Genomic DNA, 18,400 nt, shown 5'->3' with positions numbered 1-18,400 from the left:
GTGAACCCAGATACTCCGTTGCTTGTAGCCAAAGGTCTACAAGTAAACAGTACTGTTTACTTGTAGACCTTTGGCTACGCCCAACGTGTTTACCAATTTTTGTGATGTTAAAGATAGCCTCCAGGTAGCGCAATTAACAATGTAATCAGAGAAAATACAGTTGAATTGGTTGTGTACAATGTGACATATATGTTATCAGGAAGTGTAGCAGTTGAGTTAAAAAAAATTTCGAAATTGGTTAAGTGGAGGGCGTATAGCTCTTAGATGTATGTTAAATCTGCTTTATTTTTTCACAGATTGCATTTACTATGGAGCTTTCAAATGTAGATACTCTGCCATTTCACAATAAGGACTTGCTACCAAAGCATCGTCGTGATCTTAGTCTGTTTGTGTTTATGAGCATAGCTATTCCAACCACATTATTTTGGGAGTTGGGTGTGGTTTTACCAACATATCATTCTTCTTTCAATCCCGTTGTTATAGTTCACATTGTAGCAGCTCTGTTTATTGTGTTAAATGCGACAGGGAACTTATATATGTTAAAACGAATAGATGCATCTGGGAAACAGAGAGAACTGCCTCCTTATTTACCGCAGGGATGGAAGTATTGTTATCAATGTCAGTTGAACTCTCCGCCTCGTTCGTACCATTGCGATTTATGTGATGAATGTGTTTTAAAGCGAGATCACCACTGTATGTTTACCGGCTGCTGCATTGGATTTCACAATCAACGGTATTATCTGGTGGCAATCATTTATATATGGATAGGTATGCTTTCATATTTTTTAGCACATCATCCCTGCATTATTTTTCAAGAGTCTAGAAATGACAGAAGTTGGGACGAGCTTGGATGGATCAGAATGATTCTGGTCTATCCGCGCTCATCATTCGTCACACACACACACATGGACTGTCATGTACATACTTGATTATTAAAATAAGTTATTTTATTTACTAGCGTTGAGCTACGTAACATTTTCCATTTCCACTCCTGGGTATATTTGATAGAAAAAAGAAAAGGTTGAAAAATTTGAGGGTGGATCTCGTTGGGGAGGATAATTTCTCCCTAAAATCATGTTCTGATTCCGCATTATCTGTAAAAGAACAGTTTTTTTTAAAAATAAAATTTCGATTCGTCCTTGCAACTGGCACTGCATATCCTTGAGTCATATTAGAGGCACTCATGGATTTTTAAAGTATATAGTTATTCTTATTTAAAATATAACATACAATTAAAATTTGATACGTGTAAAATTTTAAATTTGGACGCCCCTCCCCTCCACGTGGGGGTGGAGGAGCATCCGGGTGTCAGCCTTCACTACTGTCAGAGAGACTTGATTAAAAAAGGGTAAATTTTCTATAGATCAAAGCAGTGGTACTAAACTCAGCCTACTCTTCTCTTCAAGAAAAATTGTGTGCACACATCTGTAACGAAATATTAATTTTTCTGTATAATAATTCTTGTTACTTATTGTAATGTATGAGGTGTGATAAAAAAAAAAATAAGTTTGGGAAGTAAAATTGTAATGAATTGCAACTTGTTCCAACATGCCCCATGACTCATAGTAATGCATGAATCACCCAATCAGCAATCAGTCTGAATATGCATGCATTGAATAGGTGTTTTGTGTGTTTCATTGTATGTAAAATGTCAAAAAAAACAGCTTGAGAAAAAGACTGTGCTGTTTAAAGACATTTCAGTGGTTTGCACAAAGGACACTTGCCATCAAAAATGAGTGTTGCTCTGTCCGTTATTCAACTTCAGAACCAACAGTTCAGTCATCAAGTCATCATGTTCATGATCTGATAGGCAGTGACTGATGTTTAACTGTTAATGAAGCTGTTAGTGAAATCAGCCATTTCTTATGATGCATGCCAATCAATTTAATATAGTGCATTTCAGCCAAGTTTGTGCCTTGCTTCTTCACTGATGATCACAGAGTGTGGAGAGTTTTCACATGTCAGGATCTTTGTCAACATGCTGCTGACGAATAGTTTATTTCTTTGATCATTGCTGGTGATGAATCATGAGTGTATAATTATGATATGAAAACAAATGCTGAGTTCTATCAGTGGAAGACTCCATCTTTTCTAAGGCCCAAAGAAGCAAGACAATATCATTCAAAATGTGAAGTTCATGCTTATTGTATTTTTTGACTCACACGGCGTGATTCATTATGCATTTGTCCAACACATGGTCAAACAGTAAACCAGGAATACTACAAAGATTTCAGTGGCAATTGCAGAATGCTGTTTGGCAAAAACAGCCAGAAAAGTGGGATTTGCTGTTTGCATAATGAAAATACCCTTGCACACTCAACACTTTCCATTCAGGAATTTCTTGCAAAGCACTCCATTACTGTGGTCCCTCATCTGCCATACTTACCAGATTTAACTCCTTGTGATATTTTTTTTGTTTCCCAAGCTTAAGGCTCCCTTTTAAAGATCAAATATTTGCAGTGAGTGAGAAAATTATTTGGAATATGACAGGAGCTATTATTAACTCCAAAAGAAGCTTACCAAAAATGCTTCCAGAAGTTGTAGATGTTAGAGACAGTGTCAAGGAGATTACTTCAAAGAGATCCAGCTACTAAATAACCAGTAATCTTCATTATTTCTCATATATTAATTCAGTCCCTGAACTTTTTGATCACCTCTTACAATTACATTCTAAAAATGGCAGGAAAAAAAAAATCAAAAGTTTTTGTTCTACAGTTTTCTTTAGGACAGTCTGTCCTTAAGAAAATTGTACTGACTGAGCAGAAATTATCATTTATTTAAACTTCTGCCTTCTTGGAATACATGCAAGTTTCTCTCAAGTTGTAACTGTGACAAGTAACATCCATACAAAAATAAAATGTTAAATCATTCAAGAGAGACTACTGCCTCATTAAATAATTATAAGGTGTGTTATGGCAGTATTCTGCAACTGATTGAAACTTTTTGTTATAAGCATATTCATCAGTTTCCTTTAAAACAGACAATATTTCAAAGTGCTAATTTCTCCCTCCCTCAGATTGTAGTATTTTCTCATTGATGGTATATTGCATTCTGTGGACCAAGTACTGGTATCCTTCACTCAATAGATCCATAAAAAATGTCCAAAATTTTGGGAGCTTTTTCTTCAGAACTACTGAACAATTTGAATGCTCCTGCAGTTTTTTGATTTCTTTCCACTGCATGTTGCTAAGAAAAAAATCAAGCATATCTTTGAGCGAAAGGTTAACTTAATATTGCATTCTGACAAATTGGCAAAAATCCTTAAAATGTACATTTTATATAGTGCAAATATTGAAGTAGGAAAGGAGTTTGACAAGAATTACTTCATCATTGATTGAGAATATGACATATGCAGACTGCATTGTGTTATGAAGCACATGTACTGGACATCCAGCACCCTCCAAGATTTCATTCAAACTGGTTCTAAGTTTTGTGAACACATTGTTCATTCTATGGCAAAGACTTCTTCCAAATTTTATTTTCATATTATATCTGCAATATTATCATCTCCACATTTTTCCATAATACTTGAATCACTTTCCTAGCTGACAGGAAATATATTAGAGGGTGAAACTATGGTCAATAAACAGATTAAATAAAATTATAAATAATTTTTTTAAAGTGCTCTTGCAAAATTCTGCTGCTGTTTCTAAAGTTTCATTAGGTCCTGAACTGTTAATGGGAAAATTTCTCGGCATTGTGGTTGCTTGCACCAGTGGACATTTCTTAATACTGTGATCACTAATGTCTTTGATTTTTTGTTTGAGTGTGTGGAGCTCATTTATGTAATCACTCTGGACTTAGAGCTAGCAGAAGAAAAACTTCTTAGTGATCTTAGGGTCAAAAAATGAACTTAGACTCAATTTGATAACACAATTATTGGAATTGGAAGAATGATGTCTGACTACATAGTAATTTAAGCTGTAATCAGTTTGGTTTCTTTGAGCATTTAACAAAATAACTGGCAGCAGATCTTGATACATGCTTACACATGCCAGTGTGTTGAATAATTAGAAGCAGTTCTTAAATGTTCTTTATGGAGGCACTGGTTAAAGGAGCACTGCAGGATCATCTAGACAAGACTTCAGTTATAGCTCGGACACATCATGGTTTTGTTAAGGGAAAAGTCTTGCCTGACCAATTTGATTGGATACTATGATGCAGTCACAAAAGAACTGGATGCAGGGAATAACTTGGATATTATATACTTGGATCTTAGAAAGGCTTTTGATACTGTTGCACATGGAAGACTGCTGCACAAATTGGAGCAGTGTGGCATTGGAGGCAAATTGCTGCTATGGATAAAGGGGTGGTTGAGGGGGAGAAGACAGAGAGGTAATCAATGAACACTGCTCATTGTGGACTAATGTTATTAGTGGAGTCCCTCAGGGTTCAGTATTGGGTTCATTACTGTTTTCTGTATTTATAAATGATATTGATGATGGTGTATCAAGCTTAATGTCCAAGTTTGCAGATGATACGAAGGTTGGCAGGGTTGTCAAGGACACTACTGACACTATGCTGCTGCAACAGGATCTGGAAAGTTTGAGCAGATGGGCTGAGAGGTGGCAAATGAAGTTTAACATTGACAAAGGTAAAGTACTACATATGGGAAACAGCAACCCCAGAGCAACGTATCAACTCTGTGGTACTACACTGACAGTGGTAGAAAATGAAAGGGACCTGGGGGTGGTTGTGCAGGCAGATATGAAGTTCTCTGAGCTGTGAAGACGGGCTGCAAGAGTAGCTCATGGTGAATTGTCAATGATATATAGGAATTTTTCTAGCAGGGATAAGGAGGTGATTATTCCCTTGTATAAGGCAATGGTCAGCCACATCTAGAGTACTATATACAGGCCTGGAGGCCTCATTTCAAGAAGGATGTAGAGCTGCTGGAACGAGTACAGAGAAGGGCAACAAGATTAGTGAATGGAACAAAGGGGTGCTCTTACGAAGAAAGGTTTAAGTTTTGCAAATTACAGTGTTTGGAGGCTAGGCATCAGCGAGGTGATCTGATAGAGGTGTATAAAGCCTTGAAGGAGCTTAGAGGGGAACAGGTATCCTGTGTGTTATCAGACACTCAGCCTAAAACACTGATGGATCCAATATCTCTCTATTACAGAAGATTTAGGAGAGGTCCGGTTGGCCTGCCTCCCTAAAATCCACTCATGCACACCTTCTCGATGGTAAGCCCTGTTATGTCACTTAGGTGGCAACAAATGTGTAGAGTGGTTCTCTTCAAGAAGGCTGGTCAGCGTGAAGAGGAAAAGACCAAACCCTCCAGCATATGAGAGCACAACAATACAAATGGCCCTCCATCCCCAGCAGCTTTCACTCTCCCTCTTATGGCAGCGAGAGGATCTGAGTGGAAGCAGAGGGTGCTAAGAATCTCTGGGTACGACCAGGCTGCCATGCACGGAAACTGAACTTGGCCTGTTATAACGTACGATCACTCATCGGTGAAGAGAGGATATTAGAGCTGGAAAAGGAATTTGAACTTGGCCTGTTATAACGTACGATCACTCATCGGTGAAGAGAGGATATTAGAGCTGGAAAAGGAATTAGAAAATGTGAATTGGAATATCATTGGTTTGGCTGAAACAAGAAGAAGAAATGAATCACTTTTAAGTTTATCAAGTGGAAATCTGCTGTACACCAATGGAAACAGTGAAAGGAGTGAAGGTGGAGTTGCATTTCTGGTCCATAAAGATTTTAAAAACAACATTTTGGAATTCAAAAGTACATCACCAAGGGGGTCAAGACTAATACTCAAGATTTCTAAGAGGTACAAGCTAAAGATTATAATGATTTATGCACCAACATCGAGCCATGATGATGAAGAGGTTGAAGAAATGTACACCGAAATTGAGAGTCTTCTAGATGAGCAGAAAACCCACTACACTATTATTATGGGGGACTTCAATGCTAAGGTTGGAAAAAGGGAAAACAGCACAGAAAGAGGAACTATAGGAAATTTTGGAATTGGTGAAAGAAATAAAAGAGGTGAAAGACTTGTGGAATTTGCAGAATCTCAAGGACTGTCAGTAATGAACACTTTTTTCAAGAAAAGGGTGAACAGAAAGTGGACATGGAAGAGTCCAAATGGATTAACAACTAATGAAATCGACTTCATCCTCACTAACAGAAGATATATTGTGAATGATGTTACCGTCCTGAATAAGGTAAATGTTGGAAGTGATCACAGAATGTTAAGATGTACACTTGATATAGATGTAGGAAAGGAAAAAACTGACTCGAGTAAATAATACAAAGGTCTTTGAGATAACAGAGGAGGAGAAAAAGCAGTATGTACTGGAACTTAAGAACAAGTTTGAGCTTCTGCAGACTGCTCAGGAATATTACAACTTTCTGAAAGTGATAAAACCCAAGAAACCTATAGGGAAACAGAAATCCAAAGAAGAAAAAATTAGTCAAGAAACACTTGTCATGATGAACCGAAGATGACAAATGAAGAGCAAGAAAAACACTGACAGGGAGAAAATTGAGTATACTGAGCTATGCAAAGCCATTAGAAAGAAACACAGAGAGGACATAAGATTTAATTAACACAAGAAAAGTAGAACAAGCATTAAGGGAAAACAAAGGATTTAAATCAGCAGCCATGAGCAGTAATACAGAAAGACAAATGATACTGAAACTGAAGAATAGCGATGGTGTACTTATAAACAGCAGAGAAGGCATAATTCAAATAGCAGAAGACTACTGTAGAGAATTATACAAGGAGCGAGGGAATGATACCAGCAGTGGGGAAGATGGATTGCAAAGTAGCAACACATACGACATACCTGATATTCTTCCTGATGACGTAGAACATGCATTGAAGAAAATGAAGAATCGGAAAGCCCCGGGGGAAGATGAAGTTACTGTAGAGTTGTTAAAATTGGGAGGAAGAGACATAACACAAAAACTGGCAAGGCTCTTCACAAAGTGCATTAGAAAAGGTGTGATGCCTAAACAGTGGAATAATGCAATCATAGTTTTGCTGCATAAGAAAGGAGATAAATTGGAAATTATAGACCAATTAGCTTGTTATCCCACATCTACAAGTTGTTCACAAGGGTCATTACTAGCAGATTAGAAAGAATACTTGATGAGAATCAACCGAAAGAGCAAGCTGGCTTTAGGACAGGATTCTCAACTATGGATCACCTTCACGTAATATCACAGCTAATGGAGAAAGCAAATGAATATAAAACACCATTATGCCTGACATTTGTGGATTATGAAAAGGCATTTGACTCCATACAGCATAAGGCAATGTTTCGGGCACTGGAAGGACAAGGCATAGATAACCCATATATTATGATTTTGAAGAAAATATATGAGAGTGCTACCTCCTTTATTAGACTAGACAAAGACAGTAGCAAATTTAAAATCGAGAAAGGAGTTCGACAAGGAGACAAAATATCCCTGAAGCTGTTTACTGCTGCCCTTGAGGAAGCTTTCAGAAGATTAGACTGGTCGCAGAAAGGAGTCAATGTGAACGGAGAGTACCTAAACCATTTACGATTTGCAGATGACATTGTGGTTATAAGCCACGATCCCAAAGAATTAGAGGAAAATCTTAATCAGTTATGCACAGTTAGTAAGGATTTTGGACTAAAGATGAATATGGCTAAAACAAAAGTAATGATGAATAAGTATGCCACGGAAAGGGAAATAATGATTGAAGGAGCAGTAATTGAAAAGGTGGAGTCATATACTTATCTGGGACAAGTTATTAGCTGTAATAATGATAAATGGCTGGAAGTCAAGAGAAGAATAAATTTTGGATGGATAGCATTCAGGAAATATAGTCACATACTGAAGATCAATATCCCAGTTTGTCTGAAATGTAAAATAATGAATCAATGTATACTCCCCACCATGACTTATGGAAGTGAAACTTGAGCACTCACCAAAAGAATGGAAGAGAAGCTGAGAACTACACAGCGAAGAATGGAACAAATTATATTAGGAATCAGACTGTTAGATAAGAAGAGAAACACATGGATTAGGCAGCAAACTCAAGTAAAGGACATTCTTATCGAAACTAAAGAACTAAAATGGTCTTGGGCAGGACACATAGCTCGAAGACATGATGACAGATGGACTAAGAAAATAACAGAATGGTACCCAAGAGGAGCTAGAAGAAAACCTGGAAGACAAAGGCGGAGATGGATAGATGAAATTCATGAGTTTTTGGGTAGTAAATGGATGGCCAGTGCTCAAAACAGAAGGAACTGGAAAGTTGCTGGAGAGGCCTTCATCCTGCAGTGGACTGAAAATGGCTGATGATGATGAAAGCCTCAAATGGTTTGAGCATGCTCAATGCTGATGGGATTCTTCCTCTTGCTCAGAATAATCACCTGAGAGGGCATAAAGTCAAATTGAGGAAAGACAGATGTAGGATAGACGTGCGGAAATTTGCCTGTAGACAGCAGGTGGTTGGTGGAACAGACTTCCATCCCTTGTCGTGGAAGCTGATAGCCTAAATAAGTTTAAGGCTCAGCTGGACAGTATTTCGAACGAACAGAGGGGTGAAGTGGAAGTGGTTATTTTTTATTTATTTTTTGGCTGATGCTGCATAAGCTTGCTTTCTTGCATCAAATGCCTCTACTAATGCTAATGCTAAATTGGAGCCCGCTGATGTATTTCAAGGTGCCTATAAAGGAATGTCCTCTATGATAGTATAGTGGTTTTGTCACTCGCCACTCATTTGGAGAAGTCTAGGTTCAAGTCCTGTCTACGACTGAAAGCATTTCTAAAGGACTCTTTAATGGAGGATGTAGTTAACTGATTTCTGATGGAGGGAGTAGGGTTCCCTCCTGTGAGTTATTCCAGATGATGATGTGTTGATCTAAGTTGCTGATGTGTCTGAAACTCAGCAACTACCAGCACATGCCATCAAGGAATCCTGCACCTTGCAAAATTTTTTGTTCACCAAATTTTTGAATACATACAATATCTTATGTTTCAATAAATTAATGAAAATATTAAAAATTGTGTATTACTTCGAGATCCAAAGGTGGTGGGTGCACTTGCACCATGCTGCTGGCACTCATGCCCTCTGATTTGGGAAAACTGGACATATGCACAGGTAGAATTGAAGTACGTATAATCTTATTAGTGCAATTTAACTAATTGGTACAAAAAAAAAAGTTACTTTTCTTGGAATTTCATTTATACAGATATTAAACTATTTCCATATTTATGGGAGTGCCTAGGGCAGGAATATATTGTGTGCCCAAAGGAGATAAAATTTTGAAAAAACTTTTATCTCCTTTGAGCATTAAAATAATCACACAAAGTAATCTTCGATAAAAATTACACTTGCATTTTGGCAGAATTACTAGTTTAATGGGCAGTCACCATTAAGAATAAATGCAGTGCAATATAAAGAAACAGATCACACTGTAACAGCAAGCAAACAGAACCAATGATCACAATGACTCAAATTTGTCTGCAATGTGCTACGAGACAAACTGTCATACTCTGTATTAGTGCCCGGTAATCTCAGGAGAAATTCTACAGTATTTTGACTTTATACTGTTTTGTTAAAGTGAATTCTATGATTTCCCATCCTCCCATGTTTTTAAATTTATATAATAGCTTTTGCATAGTTTGAATGAGAAAGTTCATTTTTGCTGAACTGATGTATAGCTTGATTACACACTGTGCTGTAATAAAAGATATGTGAAGACTGAAAAGCTGTTTTTTAAATTTAAAAAAAAAAGCATAATTTACATAATTGCAATGAAATGGGGCATATTCAAATTTTCAAGTTAAACTCAAGACAATTATTGTAAAACATTTTAGATGTATTGTCTGTTTCTTGTCATACAAATATTACATACTGATGTAATATTTGCATGACAAGTAGTTTTCTGAATGGGACTGTAGGTGACTGGTGTGAAAATGTTTAGATATATGCATTCACAGTTGTATATTTAAACAAGCTAAAAATATTTCATATTATTTTAAATTATAATCTAGTTAGCAGGCAGTTAAATGCAATGGAAATTCCTTCAAGATATACTGCATGAAGTACCTTCATATTAAGATATATTTAAATATATTTTTGAATATACAGGGTGATTCATAAGGGCTACCATGGTAACTGTGAAAATTATAAGTGCAAACACTATAAACTGTAATTAATTTTTAAAATTTATTTATACTTATTTTTACACATTGTACAGAAAATTTAAAAAAAGAAAAATATGAAAATAAAGTGTCACCACTCAGTGTATGGATCATTAGTTTCAATGCATCTTTAAAATTTCTGGAAGAATGTGGTGTTTAATGCAGCTGCACACATTTCTTTAGGAATTTTGTTGATCAGTGGAAATTGTCCTTTAAATCACTAACACCATGAGGTTTTGTTGTATATACCTCATAGTCAAATATCACATGAAATAAGGTCAGGTGTACTGTGGAAGCCAGTTCAGAGGCACATTGTGGCCAATACAGTGACAACCAAAAGTGGTGTCCAGGTAAGTGTGGGCAAAATGTGAGGGAGTGCCATCTTTTTAAAGGTATCCATGCACTAAGATATTGAGAGGTAGTTCATCAGAGGTATATTTGTATTCTTGCAACATGTTGAGGTAATTATTAGCATTTACTGTTTCTTTTTGGAAGAAACTTAGTCCAATCATGTTCTGGTAAGTAACAGTGCACCATACGTTTTTCACCTTGGATGAGTTGAAAAATGTATGGTGCGTTGTTACGTAAGTAATGAGGATTTCCTGACCACCCCCCCCAAATGAAACTATTGTATTGGTTCACTTTCCCACTGACATGGAATGTTTCCTCATCTGAGAAGACATTGTTATGGGCAACATCAGCTTCAATGTTTTGCATTACAAGGAAGATTTCACAACAGCTTACATGATTCACCTTATTGTCTTCTGATAGTGAATGAAGAATTTGTATATGATATGGCTGCCAACATAATTCCCAAGTTAAAGTTCTCCATAGTGTCATGTAACAAACCCGTTTCCAGACTGAGTCATTGCAATGATTTAGAAGGTGATATTTAACGTTGCATCTTGGACTTTGTAAATGTTTCAATCAGTGGTAGTTGTGAAATACACTACCACTGCGTGGAGCAACAACAATGCCACGGACACAGACTTTTTGCTGATTCTCCGAATAGTGGCGCCTCCGTAGTCAGGCGGGCAAGAGCAGCAGTGCGTAGCACACGCTTCTTGATTAAACCGGGGTTCGAGCCCGTGACCACCAAATACGGAGGATGCGGAAAGGTCAGAGAAGGACCACCGCATATCCCAGGAGCAATATGGTCTTAGTTGCTAATGCTCCTAAAAAAAAAAAAATATATCAAAATATCTCCGAATAGTAAGTTGGTTTCTCAAAGCCAACTTTCTATTTTGAGAATCATAAGCTGCAAACATCCTTTACACTTATGTGGGGGATAAGTACACTTCCATCCATGTGACCACTTTCCAATGTTCCTCTAATGTAAATGTCAGCCATTTTTTTTCTGACTCAAAGCAACAGTCTGAAACAAAAAAAAAGTCCCATAAAAGCAGTAATATACTTATGAATTTACATTTGCACATGAAGTTCATATGGATGGGGATACCAGAAGTACACTAAGTTATAACTGGAGGCTAAGTGATTTTGAGAAGTGGAAGAGAAATTGTTGAAGCTAAAAGTAAATAAGGCACTTAGGGATGATGGAAACCACCAAATTATATTTAAGAAAGCAGCAGAAGAGGTAAGCAAACCCTGGCCATAATTAATAGAGCATCTCCAGATTCAGGGGAGGTCCCTACAGTTTGCAGATGCTCTTTGGTCCCCCTATTCATAAAGGTGAATAGAGGGACCAAACTGTATTGCTCTTCTCAGACTAATGTTATTAGTGGAGTCCCTGAAGGTTCAGTGCTGGGCTTCTTGCTGTTTTGAATATTTATAACAATATTGATGAAGGAATATCAAGGCTGATGTTTAAGTCTGCAGATGATACAAAGGTTGGCAGGGTAGTTAATGAGATAAAATAAGGCATCATAAACTACTGCAACAATGCTTAGACAAATTAGGCATATGTGCAGAAGTGGTAAAAAAAGGTAAAGTGTAGCCATTATCAACCCACTGCAGGATGAAAGACTCCTCAACAATTCATGATGAGGGAAATGGACCATAATCTGCCATGCTGGTCCAGTGCGGGTTGGCAGATCGACCGTATTCAGCAGTCAGGGGCTTGAACCCCGGTCTACTCAAAGAGCGTGTGCTACTGCACTCCCGCTCCTGACCACTCGACTACGGAGAAGTGGTAATTCATGTTTAACATTGATAATTGCCAAGTATTGCATATGGGTAGCAGTAATCCCAGAATGACATGCTGTTTGGGTACTACCCTTAAGGTGTAGTAGAACGAAAAAAGACCTAGGGATAATTGTACTGTATAGCCTGACATGAAGTTATCAAAATAGTGTAGACAGGCTGTAGGATGGCTGTTCTGTCAACAATGTGCAAGAATTCTGCCAGCATGGACAAGGAGGTGATTATCCTGTTGTATAAGTCAATAGTTAAGGCTTCACTTTGAGTACTGCTTATACTTGTAGGTCTGGAAGTCTCATTCTGGCAAGGATGTGGATCTGTTGAATGGTTACAGAGAAGAATAATGAGATTAGTTAGGGACAGAAAAAGGGGGCACCATTACCAAGAAAAACTTCAGTTCTGAAAATTTAGAGATGTAGAGATATATATTTTTTTGCTGATGTTGTATAAGCTTGTTTCTTTGTATCATTTGCCACTACAAATATTAATATGACTTAATAATTAAAGAAAATACTGAGGCAACACATTAACAAATTATGGAGTTAAAAATATCTAGACCAATTTATGAGGGGGAGTTCTTCTATCACAACTACTTCTGGATGAAGTAGTTGTGGTAGAAGGTTGAAACAAACACCATGTATTACTTTTTTTCAACATGGTCACCAGACAAATTGACAATGCTACTGCTCAATACACTTCCACAGACCAGTTTTGTTGATCTTCTGGCTGTCCTTTAAACCACGACTTGGCAGCAGAAATCACCTCACCATCATCAGTGTTTTCCACAAAGAAAGGTCTTCAGGTCAGGAAAGAGGAAGAAATCCGAGAGTGCAAGGTTGGGGCAATATTTCAAACCCACGTTCATGGGCACACCTCACTGCAGCATGTGTGGAATGCACAGGGACATTATTGTGGAGCAGGCACACACTTTTTTGACAGCTTCCCCCCCCCTTTTTATAGCAGCACAAAGTGTTTCCCCTTATGAGATTACCCTTTTAATGGTAATCTGTTAGTATTACACCATGCTAATCCCAAAAAACCGACAGCATCACTTTGCCAGCACTTGGTTTCACTTTTGCCTTTTCTGGGGGTGTTTATTCTTAATGCTTCCATTATTTTGACATTTGTTTAGTTTCAGAATCATAATGATTGATCAAAGTTTTATCCATGATGAGACTAGCTGTGAAAAAAAATGTGCGTGTGTACCCATACCCTGTATGCACAAAAGATGTTTTATGTGAAAGCATCTTTGGCAGCACCAAAGATGCTTTCATTTTGAAAGGGAAATGATGCAAATTATGTCACTTCCTAAATGATGCTAATGCAGTCATTAACGTTGATTCGGTAGAGTAAGTGGTGGACATGAGCATAAAATGTTACATTGTTATTTTGAACTGAAATAAAACCGATTGGTAACAAAAATGTGAGACTGAAATGATGTACTTGCATCAATTCTGTTTCACATTTTTGCCAACAGGCCAGACATGGACTCTCAGACCAAAATTTAGTAAGTGCCACCAAAGATGTTTTCACATCAAGAATCAATGTTGCTACTGCATTAGCATCATTTAATTAAGTCATTAGCAGGAATGACATAATTTGTGTCATTTCTACGTCGCATTTTCATGAAAAACTGATTTTACTTCAGTCTGAAATTTAGTAAGTGCTTCCAAAGATGCTTTCACATAAAAAACTCCTCATGCTTTTCCTGGCACATTGACAACATCATGTGCACGTCGTGCCCTTTCCGTCTGGTAAAGGTTTCGAAACCTGGGAATCCATCTAGCAGACACTTTACTCATATGTAACTGTTAATGGATGATGTTCTCCATAGACACTACTAATTTGGAGCTCTACAGCTAGTTCTTGGATACTAATATGGCAGTCTTCCAGGATTAATGTCTCAATTTTTGGAACACTCTTCTGTTACATCATTTGCTGGGATATACGTTTCTGCTGGATACCAGGACACAAAGGGATAAAAGGAAATGAAGAAGCGGATAGAATTGCAAAATCAACCAATAACCTTCAAGAACAATATTTCACAGTTCCACATAATGACTACAAGCCAATCATTAAAAATCGCTGTCTAACCCAATGGCAAGAACTCTGGCAAAAACAAACATGGAATAAATTATATGAAATAAAACCAAAAGTTGAGCACTGGAAAACGAGCATAAGGAAATCAAGGAGAGAAGAAGTAGTTCTGACCAGATTGCCGATAGGTCATACGCATTTAACAAATGGTAACAAACGTGCAGAAGAACCCCCAAGATGCCAAGTATGCAATACTATCCAAACAGTTAAACATATACTAATAGAATGCCCAACATATGAAAATGATCGACGCCGAATTTTTTCATCATTATATAAAGGAAACCAAAACATCACCCTTGAAGATCTTATAGGTGACAAAGAACACGTGTCAGATCTTTTTAGATTCATACAAACAATCAACATATACCATCTGCTGTAAATAATAGTATAATACTGCAGAAACAGTTAACCTTTCACATTTGAACAAGATTTATATAAAGAGAACATTGTATAATCAATGAACTGGCGCACTATGATCTCCGTTGTCGATGCGCCAATAAACACCAAAACAACAACAACATCATTTGCTGGGCATCCTGGGATTTCTTCATCATGCACTGAGGTTCTTACCCATTTGAATTGTTTATACTAGTGTTGTTGCAGTTCGGTATAAACAATTCCACATTTCTATTGTTTATACCAATTTGCAACAACACTGTAACCTGGGCATTCTTCTCCATCAACAGCAAACCGTTTCTTCAAGAATTGTTTTGGGTGTTTTCCCATGCAGAAAGAGGAACCAAATCAGTGATCTGTATTCTGTTTTATCCATTGTGACACTTGACTTCATTCAATGCTGCAAATGAAAAAAAAAAAAAAATGTTTTGTCAGATCAAGACCAAAATTTGTGTTTTTGCTATAGAGATTTCAGGACATCAAAAAAAAAAAAAAAAAAAAAAAATTATCTTTCTATCACAACTACTTCTGGGAAAGTACAAATCTCTTTTGAACACCTGTCGTATTATAGTATATAAAGATGCCATCTTATTAATATCAATACATCATATGCAAAAAATACCATGCAGAAGAAGAGATCAATTATTAACCAGAATTTTGTTTCTTCTATTGATTTCAATTTCTGTGGGTCAAAATCATGAACTCTGTCAAAATTCATTACCAGTTGATATATATATGCTGAAAATGCTGTGGAACCAGTTGATACGTTACTCTGGGGTTACTGCTTCCCATATGCAGTACTTTACATTTGTCAATGTTAAACTTCAGTTACCCCTCTCAGCCCACCTGCTCAACTTTTCTAGATCCTGTTGCAGCAGCGTACTGTCATTAGTGTAATTAACAACCCTGCTGACCTTCGTATTGTCTGCAAACTTGGATATTAAGCCTGATATACCATCATCAATATCATTATAAATACAGAAAACAAGAATGGACCCAACATTGAACCCTAGGGGACTCCACTAATAACATTAGTCCACAAAAAGCAGTGTCCATTGATTACCATTCTCTGTCTTCTCCCCCTCAACCATCCCTTTATCCATAGCAGCAATTTGCCTCCAATGCCACAACACTCCAATTTGTGCAGCAGTCTTCCATGTGCAAACAGTATCAAGTCTTTCTAAGATCCATATATATGATATCAGAATTATTCTTTGCATCCAGTTCCTTTGTGACCACATCATAATATCCAATCAAATTGGTCAGACAAGACCTCCCTTTAACAAACCCATGCTGTGTGTTAACTATTACTGCAGTCTTGTCTAGATGATCCTGCAATGATTTTTTAACCAGTGATTCCATTATTTTCCCCGGAACACAAGTTAAACTAACAGGTCTATAGTTAGTTGTGTCACCTTTTGAACTCCCTTTGCGATACATTTGCACAACTCCAGTCCATGAGGACCTCCCCTGAGTCCAAGGAAGCTCTCATAATTATGGCTAAGGGTTTGTTTACTTCCTTTGCTGCCTCTTTTAATATAACTGGATAGATTCTATCCACCCCAGGTGCCTTCCTTATGTTTATTTTCAACAATTTCACCTCCACTTTACTCTCAGTTATTACAAGATTATCTATCTTACTGCCAATACACCTCTGGCATTCCCCTCCCTGAATAACTCCTCGTGTGTGAATGTAGATGCAAAATATTCATTTTGTTTGTTAGCTACCTGAGCAGTTGATACGTTACCATCAACAGTTGAACCATCGATATTAAGTGGACCAATCTGATTCATCCCCTTCCTTCTAGAGTTTACATAAATAAAGAACTCTTTGCTGTTTTTCTTTGCATCTTTTGCCAAAGATTTCTCGTAATCTGCCTTTGCCTGCCTAGCCTCCTTTGTGACTTTGTTACAGACCAGCTTATATGTCATAGGCTTCTGTGTCGCCTGTTAATTTATATGTATTCTGTGCAGTTTTCTTCTCTGCCACATGTCTAATTAGTTCATCTGACATCCATTTAGGCCTAAATCTTGAACAATATTTCTTAGTTTGTATGCAAAGCCTAGTAGCCTTCAAGATTAATTCTTTGAATGCTTTCCATTTTGAATTTGCTGTTGGTAACATCATCAGTTGGTCCCACCATATAGAATTTAAATACTGTCCCAGACCACCATAGTCACCTTTACAAAAGCCAAAACCCTTCCCATTGCCTCGATGGTAAATCCCACTTCAGCACAAACTAAGTTCTAAAATGAACGTTACAATAAACTGTACATTATTGAAAAAGTTCAAGGTCACAAAACCAGGAAGAGATCTGCAATGCTGCCTGAAGGAGTAATTCTTCTGTACAACTATAGATTTTCCATATTGCTGAATTCAAGAAAAACTTTACTCAGAATTACAGTTAAACTTCAGTTCATTAACTATCAAAGACTGGTTACACTGCATGAAAGCAAATTCTGTCAGAAGGATTAGAAGTTTTCCTTTGCTGGGCAAGTAACTGAACAATCTCAGCAATTATGCTGAAAAAGTAATGAAAAAAAAACAATGTCAGTATGTTAGTTATATTATTTCAAGCAATAAACTGGAAAATATGAGTAAATTTGGTTACCTGATGATATCTTTGTGTGTAAATGAAAAATATTTGGCATAAAAATTCTTAAAAGATTGTTGATAAATTCTTAATTATGTGTTTTCTCCCTTTTAGGTGTAATTTATGCTGTTATCTTTGAGTGGGACTTCTGCTTTTCAAATATTGGAGGATACCACCTGGCTTCAATACCAATTCTAATTGCACCACACATGGCATGGTTGTTTGGCTATTTAACAATCTTTACATTTGTTGTTGCCACATTTCATGTTTTAGGTCTAGTTTTTATCGCCCTTTCATCATATTTACTTTTTCAGCAGATTAGATGTATATATCGTAATCAGACATTACACGAGAAAAAAGAAGGAATATTTATATATGATCTGGGCTGGAAAAGGAACTTCTTAGAAGTACTAGGCAGAGAGTGGTATTTGGTTTGGTTAGCTCCTTGGGTAACATCTTCCTTATATGGCGATGGGCTGAAGTTTTTGTCACTCTCGGAAGTAGAGGAAGTCAAGAATATATAAAAAAAACTTCATACTTTAAGATAGCCATGGGATTTTTCCAGTACAAAAGAAACTTTTACATCACTTTATTTGGAATTTCAAAAACATTATTAGCATGTTTTAAAGATCAAAGCACTACTAGTTTAAAGTTAAAATTAAGTTTTTGAAATGAATAATATTAGTGAAAGAGTATAATTTTTTGATTTGTTTTATATAAAATTTACAAAATGAGATGGTTTGTAATATGAATTAATGTTGAAGTTTAGTAATGAAAAACTGAAGTTACAAAAAAAAAACTATTTTCAGTTTACCATATTTTATTGTAATTTTATTTTAATATTGAATATGATTCAAAGAATCAGCTATTTCCTAAATTATTGCAGCAGAATTATTTATACAGTAGCACAAAATGGCAGCACATGGAGGGCAAATGCAGCTATTAACATATAGCACAAAATTGCCCTAGATGAAATACCCCAAGCTGTTGTATTATCTTATAAAGAACTC

The 18,400-nt window shown here is 36.8% G+C and overlaps 1 protein-coding gene across 2 annotated transcripts; it reads left to right on the top strand.

Annotated features, from left to right (window-relative positions):
* Positions 1-280: 280 nt before the first annotated feature.
* LOC150084328 (putative palmitoyltransferase ZDHHC24) lies at positions 281-17,972 on the top strand. Of its 2 annotated transcripts, none has more exons than XM_090375173.1 (2): positions 281-768; positions 17,505-17,972. In XM_090375173.1, exons 1-2 carry the CDS (start codon positions 309-311, stop codon positions 17,912-17,914), a joined length of 870 nt encoding a protein of 289 aa, XP_090231299.1. In that variant the 5' UTR covers positions 281-308; the 3' UTR covers positions 17,915-17,972. The 2 variants fall into 2 exon arrangements, with proteins under 2 accessions (XP_090231299.1, XP_090231300.1); XM_090375174.1 differs by having other exon boundaries at positions 281-733; positions 17,505-17,558.
* Positions 17,973-18,400: the final 428 nt, after the last annotated feature.

Source organism: Mastigoproctus giganteus, chromosome 6 (assembly GCF_048544385.1).
Source record: "Mastigoproctus giganteus isolate SK-2022 chromosome 6, ASM4854438v1, whole genome shotgun sequence".
Taxonomy (NCBI): domain Eukaryota; kingdom Metazoa; phylum Arthropoda; class Arachnida; order Uropygi; family Thelyphonidae; genus Mastigoproctus; species Mastigoproctus giganteus.
Note: the sequence above shows the minus strand (reverse complement) of the source record. Positions and strands in the feature narration are given on the sequence as shown.

Excerpts from the sequence above, each read along its gene's own strand:
- LOC150084328 (XM_090375173.1), top strand. The coding sequence starts at position 309 with ATGGAGCTTTCAAATGTAGATACTCTGCCATTTCACAATAAGGACTTG. Across the intron at positions 769-17,504 it reads AATCATTTATATATGGATAG|GTGTAATTTATGCTGTTATC; the intron begins GTATGCTTTCAT and ends TCTCCCTTTTAG.